The sequence below is a fragment of the Giraffa tippelskirchi genome, chromosome 11, assembly GCF_054371585.1.
Source record: "Giraffa tippelskirchi isolate mGirTip1 chromosome 11, T2T-mGirTip1v1.2.pri, whole genome shotgun sequence".
NCBI classification, from domain to species: Eukaryota; Metazoa; Chordata; class Mammalia; order Artiodactyla; family Giraffidae; genus Giraffa; species Giraffa tippelskirchi.
The window spans coordinates 11,166,392-11,178,872 of NC_137285.1; the positions used below are offsets into that span (position 1 = coordinate 11,166,392).

The following is a 12,481-nucleotide window of genomic DNA, read 5'->3' on the forward strand; positions in this document are numbered from 1 at the left end:
CCTTCCCCAGGGGATCTCCTGATCCAGATATCGAACCTGGGTCTCCTGCATTAAGGCAGGAGTAAATCTGGGATTCTAGAGGAATGTGCTGGGAGACCTGACAGGATGAAAGCAGTGTTTGGTTTACTCAGAGCAAAGGAGAGATAAAGACTCCAGCTAAAGCTCCTCCCTTCCAAGGAAATGAAACCAGCAGCAGCCCAGACTATGGGCACAGCTCCTCCCTGCCAGTGAAACGAAACTTAACAGCCTCCTAGACGCAGGCAGCAGAAAAGACAGAAGCTCACAGGTTCAGGCAGCAGCTCTGCCGCCTCTGGCTCTCCAGTCCCCAGCATCGTGATGGAGCTCAGAAACACCCCAGCCAAGTCTCTAGACAAGTTCATCGAAGACCACCTCCTGCCAAACGAGGAGTTCCGCACACAGGTCAAAGAAGCCATTGACATCATCTGCACTTTCCTGAAGGAGAGGTGTTTCCGATGTGCCCCTCACCCAGTCCGGGTGTCCAAAGTTGTGAAGGTGAGTCCAGAACTGCCTGGTTGGGGAGAAAGGGGGCTGGTGAGCAAGCATTTGCACAGGGACAGACAGAGAGCAGAAGGCTGAGGTCTCTGGGGCTGGTGCTTTCGGATTTATCCATGCCAGAACTATAACCACACTTGTGAAAATAGCTTCTGGGGTGAGGGCATCCATCTGTAAGTTTTTAACAAATGCCCTGAGGATGTGTATAAACCACCTAGGTCACGACTGCTATGGAGATAAGCAATCTGAATCCTGGCAGCATCCACAGTCCACTAATCTTTGACCAGGCTGGGATCTCACTATTTCTGCAGGGTCACGAGCTGGTTAAGAGTATATGTTTTGAAAGCAGATAGCACCTGCTGGCTGTGAAATCTTGGGCAAGTCACTTAACTCTCTGTGCCTCAGTTTCCTCACCTATCAATTTCAGTACCTTGTAGGGCTTGCAGATCAAGTAAAGTCAGCCATGGGCCAGTTTACAGTATTAATCACATAAGGTTGTAAATTACAGGGAGGAAAGAATACGGACCCTGGAAAAAGACAATCAGGATGTGAACTGCATCTTTGTCACCCATTAGCTGTGTGACTCGACTGATACATGATCTCTCAGCATCTATTTCCCCAACCGGAAGATGACAACAGATAATAACAATAGCTAGATCCCAGAGTTCTTGTGACCATTCTAGGAGTTACAGCCACTGATGCCTTCAGAACAGCGGCTAGCACTCAAACTGTTAGTGATTGTTCTCAGCATTTTATTTAGAGAGGCTCTTCTCAATGATAAATGTCAGTTCTCATTCTCATCACCTGTTTTAGGGTGGCTCCTCAGGCAAAGGCACGACCCTCAGAGGACGATCAGATGCTGACCTCGTTGTCTTCCTCATCAATCTCAAAAGTTTTCAGGAACAGCTTGAGCGCAGAGGAGAATTCATCAAAGAAATTAGGAGACAGCTGGAAGCCTGTCAAAGAGAGGAAACATTTGAAGTGAAGTTTGAGGTCCAGAAACCGCGATGGGAGAATCCCCGCGTTCTCAGCTTTGTGCTGAGGTCCCCCAAGCTCAACCAGGCGGTGGAGTTCGATGTCCTGCCTGCCTTTGATGCCCTGGGTGAGTGCTCCCAGCCACATGTTCTTACAGTCTTTGTCCTACGTCAGGGCTTCTTCCGTTCTCTTTTCTTGTCTCTGAGCAGAAATAAAATATCTTATTAACCAAGGTATCCCTTCAAGTGGGAGGAGACCCCAGCATCTCTCCTGGGACAAGAAGGCCTAGGGTCATACTCAGCCACTGAAGTGACATTAAACAACAAACTGGTACAGTTGGGGGTCAAGATATTTGTACAGAACATCTACCAGGCTTACTAGTTTGACTTTTGGCAAACTGTGTGATCTTCTCTTTCTAAAAACGGGGTCTAGGGTAAATTCAACATGTTAATTTCATTTTTTATGCAAAATGTGAGGCAACCATATCAAACTTATAGTGAGGGTTGGAATCTAGAGATAATGTGCAGGATCATTGGGACAGGAAGCAATACATTCTTTGAGGCTCAATTTCCACTGTGTACCTTAGATGCGGGGCTTCCCTGGTGGCTCAGTGGTTAAGAATGCACCTGCCAAGCAGGAGATGCACGTTTGATCCCTGGGTCGGAAAGATCTCCTGGAGAAGGAAATGGCAACCCACTCCAGTAGTCTTGCCTGGGAAATTCCATGGACAGAGGAGCCTGGCAGACTAGAGTGCATGGGGTCGCAGAGAGTCAGACAGGACTGAGCGACTGAGCAGGAACACAGACCTGGAGGTGCAAGGCTTGTTCCATGGCTCTAAATGAGACAGACAGAGAACCTCTCTCCTGGAGCCTGACCATATGAACACCAGGAAGGAAATGATAACTTGCTGTGACCAAAACTAAATGTGGTGACGCGAAAGAGAGCAAAGAGGATCAGGGGACTTCGGTAGATAGGGCAACAAGAGAGGTGACCTCTGACCTGAGGCCCAAAGAATGAGAAGGAGCCAAGCATGGGAAGATCTCCCAGGAAGAAGAAACAGCAGGTGCAAAGACAGGAATGAACTTGGCATATTTGAAAAAGTGAAGTAATCAGGGGAGTCAGTGGCAAAGGGATTGAGGCAGGAGGTAAAATGAGGGAGGAGACAGGTCTAACCATCCACGTGGGCCACTGTGAGGACTTGGGATTTTATCCAGAGGTCCTGGGAAGCAAGAAGTGGAAGGATCAGGTTTAAAGGCCTCTGTATGGGCTGTGGAGGATCCAGGGAGGAGGGTGCCACCACCTCTGCTGAATCCAGCTGAGAGACGATGGGTGATGGCGGTGGAGGTAGGAGAAGGGAAGACCAGGGATGGATCTCAGGCCTCCTGGCTCTGGGCCTGCTGACCTCCCCACTGCCCCGCAAGGCCAGTGAGTCTGTGTCCCTGGGGGTGACCGAAAGAATCTCAGAGAAGAGCTGACGTCGAAACATGGATTCATTCCCAACAGGTCAGTTGACCAAAGGTTACAGACCTGACCCTCAAATCTACGTCCAGCTCATCCAAGAGTGCAAGCACCTGAGGAAAGAAGGTGAGTTCTCCCCCTGCTTCACGGAGCTGCAGCGAGCCTTCCTGAAGAACCGTCCAACCAAGCTGAAGAGCCTCATCCGCCTGGTGAAGCACTGGTACCAACTGGTATGGCCGATCCCATCTGGGCAGAGAGCCGAGGAGGGAGGAGGAGGGGAAGGGAGAGAGTGAGGACCGGAGAGGAGGGAGGGGTGGCGTGGAGGAAGGGAAGGAGCAGGGAGAGGTGTGGGGAGGAGCCAGGAAGAGGCAGTGGGAAGAGGGAGAGGTAATAGAGGGGAGGGGAGGGAAATCACAAATCCATCCTTCTAGTTACTATGGCCAAACCAAGCGTCATCTTTGGCTTCTTCACAGACACCCACATCCAACTAGTCAGCAAATGTTATTGGTCCTATATTAAAATATATTTATGATTCATCCATGGTCACCACCTCTGTTACCGCCCGGTCCAGATCATCTTGGGAGGCTCAAAGGATCTGCCCTTGACCTCTCTGAATCCCCATCTCTGCCCCCTCACCACCACCCTCAGGCCATGCTCTTCTCTTCATTAGAGGAGAGAAACTCTACACTCCAACCTCGGGGCCTTTGCATGTGCCTGTTTGTTTGTTTATTGTCTCAGTGTTGTTGTTCAGTTACTAAGTCATGTCTGACTCTTTGTGACCCCAGGGACTGCAGCATGTCAGGCTCTCCTGTCCTCTACTCTCTCCCAGAGTTTGCTCAGATTCCTGTCCATTGAGTCGGTGATGCTTTCTAACCATCTCACCCTCTGCCACCCCCTTCTCCTATTGCCCTCAATCTTTCCCAACATCAGGGTCTTTTCCAATGAGTTGGCTCTTCCCATCAGGTAGCCAAGGAATTGGAGCTTCAGCTTCAGCATCAGAACTTCCAATGAATATTCAGGGTTGATTTCCTTGAGGATTGACTGGTTTGATCTCCTTACAGTCCAAGGGACCCTCAAAGAGTCTTGTCCAGCACCACAATTCAAAAGCATCAGTTCTTTGGTGCTCGGCTCTCTTTATGGTCCAAGTCTCACATCTGTTCAGAACTAATCAAAGCTATCGTTTTTCCAGTAGTCATATTTGTTGTCTGCTGCTGCTGCTAAGTCACTTCAGTCGTGTCCGACTCTGCGACCCCACAGACGGTAGCCCACCAGGCTCCCCCGTCCCTGGGATTCTCCAGGCAAGAACACTGTAGTGGGTTGCCATTTCCTTCTCCAATGCATGAAAGTGAAAAGTGAAAGTGAAGTCACTCAGTCGTGTCCGACTCTGAGCAACCCCATGGACTGCAGCCTACCAGGCTCCTCCATCCATGGGATTTTCCAGGCAAGAGTACTGGAGTGGAGTGCCATTGTCTGTCTCCCCACTATTCCCTGGTGGCTCAGATGGTAAAGCGTCTGCCTGCAATGCAGGAGACCCAGGTTCAATCCCTGGGTCAGGAAGATCCCCTGGAGAAGGAAATGGCAACCCACTCCAATACTCTTGCCTGGAAAATTCCATGGACAGAGGAGCCTGTTGGGCTACAGTCCATGGAGTTGCAAAGAGTCGGACAGGACTTCGCTTTCGCTTTCCCCATATAAACGTACAAGAACAGAAGGATTGATATGTTTGATTCCCTGCTGTATCCCAGGAACCTGCAACAGTGCCTGGCACATGAGAGCAGCTCAAATAATGATTGTTAGGTGAATTAATGAGTGCTATACCCCCCACCAACACCACACACACACACACTTCTGTTCACTTCCTAGCCATCTGGCTTTGAACAGGTGAGTTAATAGTTCTGTGAATGCCACCATAGACTATACCTAAATGGATAGGTGTGGATTTGCTCTCAGAAAACTTTATACCTGCAAATAAGTGGCAGGCTGAATTTGATCCATGAGAAATGTGCTCTACACAAATGCTAGACAAGCCCATTTTTCTGATTGTTTTCCCTCAGTGTAAGGAGGAGCTTGGAAAGCCATTGCCCCCACAATATGCCCTGGAGCTTCTGACGGTCTATGCCTGGGAGCAAGGGTGCAAGGAAACAAGATTCAACACAGCTCAGGGATTTCAGACTGTCTTGGAATTAGTCCTGAACCATCAGAAGCTTCGCATCTACTGGGAAAAGAATTATAACTCTGAAAACCCTATTATTGAAGAATACCTGACCAGGCAACTTGCAAAACCCAGGTACTCTATCCCCTCGTGGCTTATCTCCCCACATAAATGAACCCCTGCTTACAGCTGTAGCACCCTGGAAATGAAGGAATTGGGAGGATTCCACATTTATTGATCATTTTCTGATACTTATCAGTATCAGATAAGTATCTGGGCACTTTACTACTACTGGGCACTTTACTACTACCATCTAATTTTAAAAACAATGTGCAGACAACCATGGGAGGCAGGCACTATGTTAACTGCTTCGCTGATGAGTAAACCAAGATTCTGAGCAGTAAAGAGCTTGTCCAAACTCTAACAGAAAATGAGCGAAACAGCTGAAATTTCAACTAAAATAACAACAGCTGCAGCAACAATAATAATTGCTCCAAGGAAGTAAGAGCTTGCTGTAAGACTAACACACTCTAATATTATAGTAAAAATTATGATTATTGTAACTGTCACACACTAACTCCTTATGATGGCCCAATTACTGTGCTGAGTATTCCATGTTGCTTACCTAGATCTTCATAGAACATCCTTTGAAGTAGAGATGTTCAAATCTGCCCATTTCACAGATGAGCATACTGAGAATTAGAGAGATCTAGAGATCTACCCAAGGTCACACTCCTACAGAAGAGCAGAGGTGAGATTCAAGCCCAGGTCTATCAAAGCCCAAATGCAAGGCTCCTCCTTCCATTCACCGTCCTCCATGGAGCAGGGCACCCAGGACACACCCCAGGGAGTGGTGCTCTGCTGGAACCCTGATGCTGCCTGAGTCTGAGCCTGTGCCAGGCTGGTTACTTTGCCCTTCCTGGAGCATCTAGACCACCCGCCAGACAGAACCCAGCTTCTCATCTCTCTCTCTCTCTCTAAATATTACTCTTCAGGCCTGTGATTCTGGACCCGGCAGAACCTACAGGAAATGTTGCTGGTGAAGACTCATACAGCTGGCAGCGGCTGGCACAAGCTGCTTTGGTCTGGCTGGATTACCCGTGCTTTAAGAAAGGGGACGGGTCTCCAGTGGGCTCCTGGAATGTGTCGGTGAGAGCTTCTGCTTCTTTACCGCTGCCCTGCCCCCACCCCTTCCACACAGCATGGGGTGTGTAGCTAGAGACCATTCCTTCCAAAGAAATTGCCTCCTACTAGAGGTCACTAGGGCTTCCCTGGTGGCTCAGACAGTAAACAATCCGCTTGCCTATGCAGGAGACCTGGGTTCGATCCCCGGGTCAGGAAGATCCCCTGGAGAAGGAAATGGCAACCCACTCCAGTATTCTTGCCTGGAGAATCCCCATGGACAGAGGAGCCTGGTGGGCTACAGTTCATGGGGTCACAAAGAGTCAGACATGACTGAGCACCTTTCACTTTCACAGAGGTCACTCCCATTCACATCATGCCAGGCTGTGCTCCCCGTTTTACAGTCATCTTGACCCCAATCAGAGGGTTCCTAGATTTCTCACATCCCTATTCAGAGCTTATTCTTTAATTAATACCTCCTTGGCCAGAAGTAACTTTTTTAACAGCTCCAGTTGGCTCATTCCACTAAGAAGAAAAAGAATAACAACCACCACTTAATGAATACCCGCTTTGGGGTCAGACTCTGTTCTTAGCCCCTTAAATTTCATTGTTTCATTAAATCCTCATAACACCCCATGAGCCCTGATTTCTACTCCCATCTTACAGATGAGAAAAGGAGGCTCAGAATGGTGAAGTCACCGCTCAAGGCCACTCAGCTAGGGAGCCGCAGAGCCGGGAATCCCACTTGGCAGACTCCAATGCCAGGGTTTACTCCGCTGAGCTAAACAGCCTGCCTTGTATCCCCTCCCCCCTCCATATCACGCGACAAACGAGCGTAGGTGAGGACGTGGGCGTGTCACACAGCTAAGTCAGGGCTGAGGGCCTCATCTTTCCACTCCAAGAGTAGGGATCTTTCTCAAGCTGGCGTGGGGAGGGCTGATGATGCCAGAGATGGGTTTCCCAGGAAACAGGCTCTGGGATGAAGTTCGCGTGCAGGATGTTTCTGGGGAGGACCATTGGAACCGACACCTGTGTAAAGAAGGGGAGTGAGGCGGGTACCAACACAAGGCAAGGGGCAGCTGGGATGCTGGCCATCTCAGACCATCCCCCTGGGGGGCCCAATAGCCTCCAGAGTTGTCCTGCAGAAGACCGAGGTGGCCAGGCCTTTCCCCAACACGGGTCAGCCACTGAATGTGGACAACTCAGGAGGGGGCGTGGCCTTCCTCGAAGGGCACCCAGGCGGCAGGTCACAATGTCCACCGTGAATGCTCACTGAGACCCGTGCCAAGCGGGGAGGCCCAGCTCTCCAATGTGACCACGTGCTTCTCTCTTTCAGCCCCAAGAACACAGCAACCTGATGTTGGAGGCCTATGATTTTAGACAGCTCTATAGATCCTCTCCAAGAACCCAACTCCACAGAGGAGCCCCTCCCCATGTGGAAGAGAACTGGACATGTACCATCCTCTGAATGCCAGAGCATCTTGGAGGCAAAGTCTCCAGAGCCGTCTGGGCCAGCCCTCCTCATTTCTAGGGCTAGGGGGCCTGGATCCAAAGACAGCCGTGAATTGATGTCAGACCTGGGACCAGAATCCGGGTCTCCTGACCCCCAGCCTTCCCACTATTCTGTGCTCTCTTTTCTTTCATAGACAGCCCGCTCCCCATTGGAGCCTCACAATAGCCTCTCCAAGACACCAGAGAGACTCAGACAGAAGAGTGGAATCCCAGCTTTGACTTTCTTCTATGAACCTGGGGGAAAAGGTGATGGTCCAGTTTATTGTCAATAATAACAAAAATGGTAGCAAATGCCATTTGTTGGGTGTTAGTTAACCTCAAGGTACAGAGCCAAGAAGTATATCTACATATTGTGTGTGTGTGTGCATATTCATTGATTCAATTAAAAATATTAATTGGGCACCTGCCCTGTGCCAAGCATTGTTCTGGCCACTGGATCACTGTTGTTCAGTCACTGAGTTGTGTCCGACTCTTTGCGACCCCATGGACTGCAGCATGCTATGCTTCCATTTCCTTCACTATCTCTCAGAGTTTGCTCAAATTCTTGTCCATTAAGTTGGTGATGCCATCCAACCATCTCATCCTCTGCCACCCTCTTCTCCTTTTGCCTTTAATATTTCCCAGCATCAGGGTCTTTTCCAATGAGTCGGCTCTTCTCATCAAGTGGCCAAAGTATTGGAGCATAGCAATGAGTAAAGCAGACAAAAATCCCTGCCTCATAGAGCTGACATTTTGTGGAATACTCTACTATTGGAGAGTTGAGGGTCCTTTCAATTCTCAACTACAGATAATCCTGAGACAAGCATCTTTGGTTCATCCTTTGTCCACATCTCTGATTATTTACCTAGGAAAAATTTTAGAACTTCCCTGTGTAATTCAGTAGTCACTAGTCACGGATGGCTGTTGAGTACTTGAGGTGTAGCTGAACCCAACCGAGAAGGGCTCATCTGTATACTTTCTTGAGTTTTCAGATTATTATTAATTTTGGGCTGTAATTTGTACTGCTTATATGACCACAAGAAACAGTAAAGCCAGGTTTCTGGTTCAGAGCTGTCCCATCCACCCCTGCTATTAAAAGCTAGCATCTGCCCCCTTGCAAGGAGACTCTTGCAGAGACTTCTCGTCCATAAGACTCCCCCCAACTCTGAGGACCAGTACCCACCTCCCCTCCTGCCCACTAGGACTGTAAGTATGGTCAAGTCCCAACACAGCCCAGCTGGGGACACGCTGGGCCTGCTGAGGGAGGAATGGTCCCGTATCTGTAACAGCCAGCAGACCTGGCAGCGTGTACCAGCACAAGTCAGGTGGGTGTGTGGGGGAGTGACGCCAAGGGCACTTCATTAAGGGGCTGCAGAGTCAGGTCAGATGACCAAGATCTTATTGATTTGGAAGTCTCCTCCTCGACTTCAGGACTTCATGCCCCGGCAAGGACCCCAGGAGAAGGCGCAGACTCGCTCTTAGACAGGCTCTTAGAACGGATAAAGCGCAAGCCTCTGCCAGGTGAGAACAAAATACTGATATTCCTGTGAGAGATGGTGGGAGATGGGATTAAAAGGTGAGGGAAGTGGATGTGCTTGGGGCCAATGTGCTGTATAAGTCCAGAAAAAACACCCACCAAATGATCTCCCGTGGAAAAGCAGAGAACACAGCTCTACCGAGGCCATAAAGGATACCCTCAATAGGGACCTCCCTGGTGGTCCAGTGGTTCAGAATCCATCTTCCAAGGCAGGGGACACGGGTTCAATCCCTGGTCCCAGAAGATCCCACATGCCTCGGGTCAGCCAGGCCCCGGTGCACCACAACTATTGAGACTGCTCTCTAGCGCCCACGGGCCACAGCTACTGAAGTCCGCGCGCACCCTAGAGCCTGTGCTCTGCAGCAAGAGAAGCCATCGCAACCAGAAGCCCGCACACCACAGCACCACAACTAGGGAACAGCCCCGGCTCACCGCCACCAGAGAAAAGCCTGCACAGCAACAAAGACCCAGCACAACCAGACATAAATAAACAGATACAATTATTTTTTTAAAAAAGAGTAAAGGGGTCTGGGTGGTTATGATGTGTCCGTGTGGGTTACTCAGTTTTAGCAAGTGTCCCACCCTGCTAGGGGATACTGATGTGAAACTGAAAATGAACTCGGAAACGGGAAACCCCATTTTCAGTGAAGCCAGGAGACCAGAAGGGGGCGCTCTCACCTCTCAAATCAGTTCAGTTCAGTCGCTCAGTCGTATCCGACTCTTCGCGACCCCATGGACTGCAGCACGCTAGGCTTCCCTGTCCTTCACCAACTCCTGGAGCTTGCTCAAACTCATGTCCATCGAGCCGGTGATGCCATCCAACCATCTCATCCTCTGTCATCCCCTTCTCCTACCTTCATAGTCTTTCCCAACATCAGGGACTTTTCCAGTGAGTCAGTTCTTTGCATCAGATGGCCAGAATAGTGGAGCTTCAGCTTCACCATCAGTCCTTCCAATGAATATTCAGGGTTGATTTCCTTTAGGATGGTCTGTCTTGATCTCCTTGGGAGTCCAAGGGACTCTCAAGAGTCTTCTTCAGCACCACAGTTCAAAAGCATCAATTCTTCGGGGCTCAGCTCAAATACCACTGCAGAATGTTGTTGGGGGTGGGAGGAGGCTGTGCGTGGTGGTAGTGGGGCATATAGGAAATCTCTTGGCTTCTGCTCAGTTTTTCTGGGAACCTGAAACCACTCTGAAAAACTAAGTTTATATATATACATATATATTTTTTTTTTTTAAAGAGTAAAGAGACATAATACCTGCAACATACAACTCACATGGCTCAGTAATAATAATACTGATGATACAATGTACACAGAGAATGAGGAGCAAATGTGAAATATTCAGGATCAAGGATATGAGAGAGTTCTTCGTGTTTCAGACGATTTCAAGATAAAATATTTTTAAAAATAAAAAAGCACAGACTTTAGAAAGCAGGTAGTTAGAAGCTAGCCAGACAACTTACAAGCTGTATGACCTCGGACAAATATTTTTCAGCTCTCTAAGCCTCTATATTTTCATCTAGAAAAGAAGCCTTATGACCTGAGCCCAGCCTACCTCTAGGCGTTTTAGAAGGATAAGGGCAGGGAAGGGCCCTTGATGGACAGGAGCGATCATTAAGTTTCTCCAGAGAAACCAAATTGTGAAAATGAACTCGCAAAGGGAAACTTCATGGAGTCAGAAGACCAGAAGAGGGAGCTCTACACCTCAAATACCTCTGGAGGTCAATCCCAGGAAAGAAAGTCAATTAACACACCCCCAGCAGGAAGAATGATCAACAGGGAAAAATCGTCAATGACAGGCCAGGACAGGAAAGATGTAATTGCATCTCCCCTAGAGGAAGCCAACTCCCCTGGCAACTGAGCCAATGAGAACCCATCATCACCTTGAATTCTTGCTTTCCTCCAACTGACTCGGGTTCAAACAACTCCTCCTAACTTCCTCCTTTTTTTTTTCTATAAAGTAATATTCCTCTTCTTTGTTGGCTGGACTTGCCTATGGCTTTTTGCTATTGCCTGCTTGTCCCAAATTGAAATTCTTTGCTGTTCCCAAATAAACCCATTTTGCGGGTAAAACAATGGTTGCTTTACTTTTGAGGTTAATAGAACCAGTTGGTTTTATAAATCTAGATTTAGAGAAAATTTTGTTTTAAGGAATTGGCTGTGCCATTGCAGGGGCCAGTGAGTCCAAATTCTGCAGGGTAGGGTGGCCAGGGTAGCTGGAAACCCAAAGAAGCATCTGCTTACAGAATTGTCTTCTCCTCAGGGGAGATCAGACCTTTTTCTTCTCATCCCTTCACCTTATTGGATGGGGCCCACCCACCTTATAGTGAGTAATCTGCTTTTCCCAAAGTTTACAAATGTTGATCTCATCTCAAAAATATATTCCAAAAAAAAATTCTAGAAGAATGTTTGACCAAATATCTGGGTACCATGGTCATAGTCAAGTTGACATACAAAACTAATCTTCACAGGACTTTCCTGGTGGTCCAATGGTTAAAAATCTGCCTGCCAGTGCAGAGGACAGAAGTTCGATCCCTGGTCTGTGAAGATTCTACATGCCACAGAACAAGTAAGCCCAGTGTGGCACAACGACTGAGCCTGCATACCCTGGAGCCTGAACTCTGCAACAAGAGAAGTCACGGGAATAAGAAGCCCATGTACCACAACTGGAGAGGAGCCTCCACTCACTGCAACTAGAAAGTGCACGCTGACAGCAGTGAAGACCCAGCGCAGCCAAAATCGACAAATAAATAATTGCCATTTAAAAGATAATAATAACAAAATTAATCATCACAGCAGAAAAGGGGATCTGTTCCTGTCCCACCTTGGAGATGTTTGCCTTTTGTGTTACAGAGGGAGCCAGTGGGCGTTGCCCAGGAGTTTCGTTTTCATGGTTCTGGACCCAAGAGTTGCACATCTGTCTCCTCTCTGGCCTATGTGCTACTGGGCATGTTTCACTTCCTTGCTGGGTGTGGTTAAATGCCCGATGAAATCTGGCAGGTGTTCATGTGTGTGCTGAGGGACTGGGCACACAGAAGCAGGCCTCTGGGGACATGTGTTTGCTCAGGGGCAGAACTAAAACCCAAGTGGCTGAACCCCTGCCTTGCTGTGTGTCCCTAAAGAAGTCAAGGCCCTCTCTGATCTCTTCTCCTCACTGTTCTCATCAACTCTGAATTCCCAAACCATTGGGAACAGGGAGAAGGGGAAAGAGGCTCAAAAGATGACCTCTGG

The 12,481-nt window shown here is 48.6% G+C and overlaps 1 protein-coding gene and 1 non-coding gene across 5 annotated transcripts; both read left to right on the top strand.

Annotated features, from left to right (window-relative positions):
• Positions 1-252: 252 nt before the first annotated feature.
• LOC145527918 (2'-5'-oligoadenylate synthase 1-like) lies at positions 253-8,152 on the top strand. Of its 4 annotated transcripts, XM_081546369.1 has the most exons (8): positions 253-513; positions 1,327-1,615; positions 2,992-3,176; positions 5,001-5,233; positions 5,728-5,849; positions 6,094-6,247; positions 6,887-7,059; positions 7,557-8,152. In XM_081546369.1, the coding sequence occupies exons 1-5, from the start codon at positions 337-339 to the stop codon at positions 5,735-5,737; spliced, it is 894 nt and encodes a 297-aa protein (XP_081402495.1). In that variant the 5' UTR covers positions 253-336; the 3' UTR covers positions 5,738-5,849; positions 6,094-6,247; positions 6,887-7,059; positions 7,557-8,152. The 4 variants fall into 4 exon arrangements, with proteins under 4 accessions (XP_081402495.1, XP_081402494.1, XP_081402493.1 ...); XM_081546368.1 differs by lacking the exon at positions 6,887-7,059; XM_081546367.1 differs by lacking the exon at positions 5,728-5,849.
• Positions 4,432-4,504, top strand: TRNAC-GCA (transfer RNA cysteine (anticodon GCA)). Its single transcript has one exon. It is a non-coding gene; the product is annotated as a tRNA-Cys (tRNA).
• Positions 8,153-12,481: the final 4,329 nt, after the last annotated feature.